Source organism: Sinocyclocheilus rhinocerous, unplaced genomic scaffold (assembly GCF_001515625.1).
Source record: "Sinocyclocheilus rhinocerous isolate Xijiao unplaced genomic scaffold, SAMN03320098_v1.1 scaffold1488, whole genome shotgun sequence".
Lineage (NCBI taxonomy): Eukaryota > Metazoa > Chordata > Actinopteri > Cypriniformes > Cyprinidae > Sinocyclocheilus > Sinocyclocheilus rhinocerous.
The window spans coordinates 1,157,383-1,162,124 of NW_015633542.1; the positions used below are offsets into that span (position 1 = coordinate 1,157,383).

The window sequence follows — 4,742 nt, forward strand, 5'->3', positions numbered from 1 at the left end:
TATATATATATATATAATATATGTATTGTACAGACAGGAGTGTTTAATTGCGTAGAACATAAAGTATTTAATTGAACTCTATATGATCAAAAAACAAAATGATAACCATATAATAATCGCTGACTTTCCAGGTGGCCACAAACAACTACTTGGCCCTGAAAGAATTTTTCAGGTCGTTTCCGGAGTTCAGCAAGAATGAGTTTTTCTTGACTGGCGAGAGCTACGGAGGCATTTACATTCCAACGCTGGCTGAGATCGTCATGGAGGACAGCAGCATTAATTTACAGGTAGTAAGGAGGGACTTTATTTTGACTGTATTTCCCATAAACGACACAGATATTGAGCCAGTGTGTATTTGTGTCTTAAAGGGTATTTCTATTTGAATGACCGACGTGTGTGTATTTGTGTCTGTAAGGGTATTGCTGTAGGAAATGGCTTGTCCAGTTATGAATTAAATGACAATTCACTGGTCTATTTTGCGTACTATCATGGACTTCTTGGGACCAGGTGTGATCTTATTTTTTTTTTACCTCATGACTTTTTTCGTGTTGCTCTATTTAACATGCACTCTTTTATGCATGGGTCTGCATGGGCAAACAGTATAAAATGTAAATTGTAAATAAAGTAAATGCATTGTAAAAAAGAATTTATTTGTGCATTTTATTTGTGTATTTTGCTTTTATGTATTTGTATATGTGTATTCATTTTTTTGAAATTTGTTTTATATATAGCTTGTGGAATGACCTGCAGAAATTTTGCTGCAAAGATGGAGTGTGTAACTTCTACGATAACCAAGATGTGAACTGCTCGACTTCTGTAAGTTAAAACAGTGCTCCACTAATGGCTTAAGATGCCATGTCACATATTCTTTACTTATCTTTTCGTATCTTTCTGTCACTCTTTAGCTCACTACAGTTCAAATTATAGTCTACCAGTCTGGACTCAACATGTATAACCTGTATGCACCCTGTGCCGGAGGTGTTCAGCAGAGAGTCAGGTGAGCTTGGATCAGATATGTGGAGTAACTGTTCAATGTCATTTCATGTGAAGACGTTCCAGTGTCATTTTGTTCTGTGTTCTGAAACCAGCATTGAAAACGGCCAGTTTGTGATCCGAGACCTGGGCCACCACTTCGTCAACCATCCATGGTCCAAAGCACAGAACGAGGTAGAGAAACCAATTTATGTGCTGCTTTCGGACTACAAACTTCACTCAGAACGAAAACTAAAATTGTCACTCGCTCATTACTGCCCTCGTATTGTTTCAAACCTGTATGAGTTTGTTGTGCAACACAAAATTATGTTTTTAGCTATTCTGATGCTCATTTCCATACAATGGAAGTAATATTTTAGATTTTAATACACTGAATATATTCCCATTCACGGCAGTGTAATGATAATAGTAATGGCAACCAGGTGTGGTTTAAACAATATATATCTGCGCATGTGCAGCATGGGGGCAGATGCCCTGGGAGTGTGCGTGGTGGCAGCACGCCACAGTTGTAACCGCTAATAAATACCAACGTTGCCTTTCAACTGTAAAGCTGTTTTATTTAATGGACTCACAAGAACAGAACATGGTGTCAGAAGTGGCTTTTTGAAAGGAACGTATATGGTACGGAGCGGAGTATGAAAGTTGAGAAGAAAAGTTAAGAGTGTATGCACACGTGGATGACAAACACAGAAGATGGAAGGATTGCATCCGCCTCCGAAACTTCAACTTACCGGTAATGTTGCTGAGAATTGGAGACGATTCAAGCAACGATTTCTCTTGTACTTGTCTGCAATTGATGGAGATCGAAAAGTGGAAAAGATGAAAGTGTCATTGTTTCTTCATGTGGTGGGTGATGAAGCATTGGAGGTATATAATAATTTCACTTTTGAAGAAGGAGAGAGTTTGCGATTTCTCTCTCATTTTATTTGCATATTGAAATTATGACTTGTTAAACCCACACCACTGGTTCTTGCGTGTCTCGTAACCAAACACAAAACTCCAGTTTGAATATGCAAAAGTGTGTATGTGAATTTAAGAACATTGTATGGTTTTGAAACGACATGAGTATATACTGCCTAAAATTACATTTTTGGGTGAATGGTCTGTTTAAAGGGATACCTCACCCAAAACTGAAAATCGTCATTTACTGACACTCAAGCTGTTCCAAAACTAAGTGAGTTTCTTTCATCTGCTGAATACAAAGAAGACATTTTGAAGAATGTTGGTAACCAAACAGTTTCTAGTCCCCATTGACCTCCATATAACTTTTTTCCCATACTGTGGAAGTCAAGGGGGACCATCAATTGTGTGTTTACCAACGTTTTTCAAAATATTTTATTTTATGTTGCACACGAGAAAGAAACTCGTACAGGTTTGGAACAACTTGAGGCTGAGGAAATGATGACCGAATTTTCATTTTTGGGTGAACTGTTCCTTTAAGTACTATGAAGAACAAAGCTTTGTGTCTGGTGTGTGTTAGTAGGTCTTCTATGATTCATTTGTGCTTTGAGGGTTAATCCACATGAATTTTCTCGTTGAATCAGAAATTGCGAGGTGTGGTCTCCCTGTTCAAATCTTCAAGGCTCGATCCTCCGTGCACCAACTCTACTCCATCCACCCTGTACCTCAACAACAAGCTGGTGAAGTCTGCTCTCCACATCTCGCCCAATGCTTTGGACTGGATCATCTGCAGGTGCGTTGAGTGGATTTTAATAAAGCAAATGAGTTTGCGAATGAGTTTTGGACCTTCATTTGAAATTGTCCGGTTGTTTGTTGCAGCGCTGAAGTCAATCTGAACTACAAACGCCTGTTCATGGACGTGAAGAAACAGTACCTGAAGCTTCTTGGAGCACTAGTGAGTGATGGCAATTTAAACGGTTATGAATCAAATATTTACCAGCTTTTGTTGATTTCAATCACATCTTTTCAACAGAAATACCGTGTGCTGGTATATAATGGAGATGTTGACATGGCCTGCAACTTCTTAGGAGACGAGTGGTTTGTGGAGTCACTCCAGCAAGAGGTGAGTTGTTTCCCACTGATATTGTGTGTCCTATTTTCTTTTAGTCTTGGTCTGGGGACTCTGGTCTGGTCAGTAAAATAATAGTTTTTTTATTTGATTTGATTTTTTCCCCCAAATTAAACAATCTGTGCACCCTGACCCCTAGTCAGTAAGATTGAAACTTATTTTATTTTATGGAATAAATAATAATAATCATTAATAATAATAATAATAAATAATTATACTTTATTAAATATTAAAGTATTATTGTTAAACATTTTAATGTTTTATGTATTTCATTTAATAATTAATTAAAACATTAACAATTAATAATAATTATTATTATTTCATATTTTATTATATATTTAACTTATTTAATGTATATATTTTATTTCATTATTTTTATTATTATTTTATCAATAAAATATTTATCAATGGAACTATTATGATTATTATTTATTTTATAACAATAATATTATTAATAATAAATAATTAACATTTTAATATTTTCACACATTCCATTTATTTAATAATAATGTATTATTATTATTATTATTTCATATTTTATTATGTTTTACTTATTTAATTTAATTAGTATCATCATCAGTTATTTTTATTTTTTTATAAAAAAAAAATTCTTTTGAGAAAGCTCTTGCCATTTTTGTGCAATTATGTATCAGACAGTCCGTGTTCTTTGCGGTCTGAGACTACCTTTTTTCCTGTAGCAGAAGAAACCCTTTCTCTTCACCTTCTCCAACAGGTGCAGGTGCAGCGCAGACCTTGGATTTATTTCAATGGTGAAACTCAGCAGGTCGGCGGCTTTGTCAAGGAATTCACCAACATCGCTTTCCTCACAGTGAAGGTGAGACTGCAATAAAACCAATCACATGGTACACTTTCTCTGGTGACTGTGATGAAAAGCTAAATTACTTAGACAGCATCTTAGGCAGCTTACTATAGAGATTTAGAATGGAGATTTACACACACTTCCATTGTAAACTAGTTTTACTGTAGTATATGCATCTGTGACCTCTGTCTAATATGTGAGCTTTTTTTTTTCTCAAAGTAAACTTGTTATTTTTTTTAATTATATTTATCTATGTCCTCCACAGGGTTCGGGTCACATGGTTCCCACTGACAAACCCATAGCGGCCTTCACAATGTTCAGTCGCTTCATCACCAAACAACCTTACTAGAACACACTCAGGGATTTTTAGTCTTTTTAAATCTGAATTTGCACTGTCACACTGGTAAAATGTTTCCGATTTATGGACCACTGACTGTTTTCTGTCACTTAGCCACTCAAAACTGCTCGTGTATTTCTGTAGTTTAGTTGCCAGCCTGTGAACTAGATTAAGTCATGCATCCTGTACATAATGATGTTTCATCGTATGTGTTTGAGGGATTCACAGACGTCTGTTCCTCCATCCATCTTTGATTATGGTTGATTTAGTAGCGAGAGATGCTGAGTGTTTACGAATTGAAATCCAATCAGCTGTGAGTGGATGCTGACTGTGTATTGCACAATTTTAGCTTATATCTTCTCTATTAAACATGAAACTGTAGCTTTTATTAATCATCACAGATATTTTGTCATCCCTTCAGGTGTTGATGCCTCACTGTGCTAATTGTAGACTTTTGTTGAGGTGTCATCGAGTTGCTTGTTTGATTGTGGTTTAAAGTGATGTGTATATGATCTCTGGTACTTTTTGTGCTCATAAGGGAATAATTTTTGTGCCTTTTATCC

General features: G+C 35.8%; 1 protein-coding gene across 2 annotated transcripts in view; it reads left to right on the forward strand.

Moving 5' to 3' along the window:
- Positions 1–4,682, forward strand: part of ctsa (cathepsin A) — a 21,231-nt gene extending 16,549 nt beyond the window's left edge. For both annotated transcript variants that reach the window (XM_016557949.1, XM_016557950.1), the window contains exons 6-15: positions 132–287; positions 416–507; positions 732–816; positions 906–997; positions 1,089–1,167; positions 2,538–2,686; positions 2,773–2,848; positions 2,927–3,016; positions 3,756–3,857; positions 4,108–4,682. In XM_016557949.1, the coding sequence (XP_016413435.1) occupies positions 132–287; positions 416–507; positions 732–816; positions 906–997; positions 1,089–1,167; positions 2,538–2,686; positions 2,773–2,848; positions 2,927–3,016; positions 3,756–3,857; positions 4,108–4,191 (1,005 nt within the window). In that variant the 3' untranslated portion in view covers positions 4,192–4,682. The remainder of the gene's footprint in view (positions 1–131; positions 288–415; positions 508–731; positions 817–905; positions 998–1,088; positions 1,168–2,537; positions 2,687–2,772; positions 2,849–2,926; positions 3,017–3,755; positions 3,858–4,107) is intronic.
- Positions 4,683–4,742: the final 60 nt, after the last annotated feature.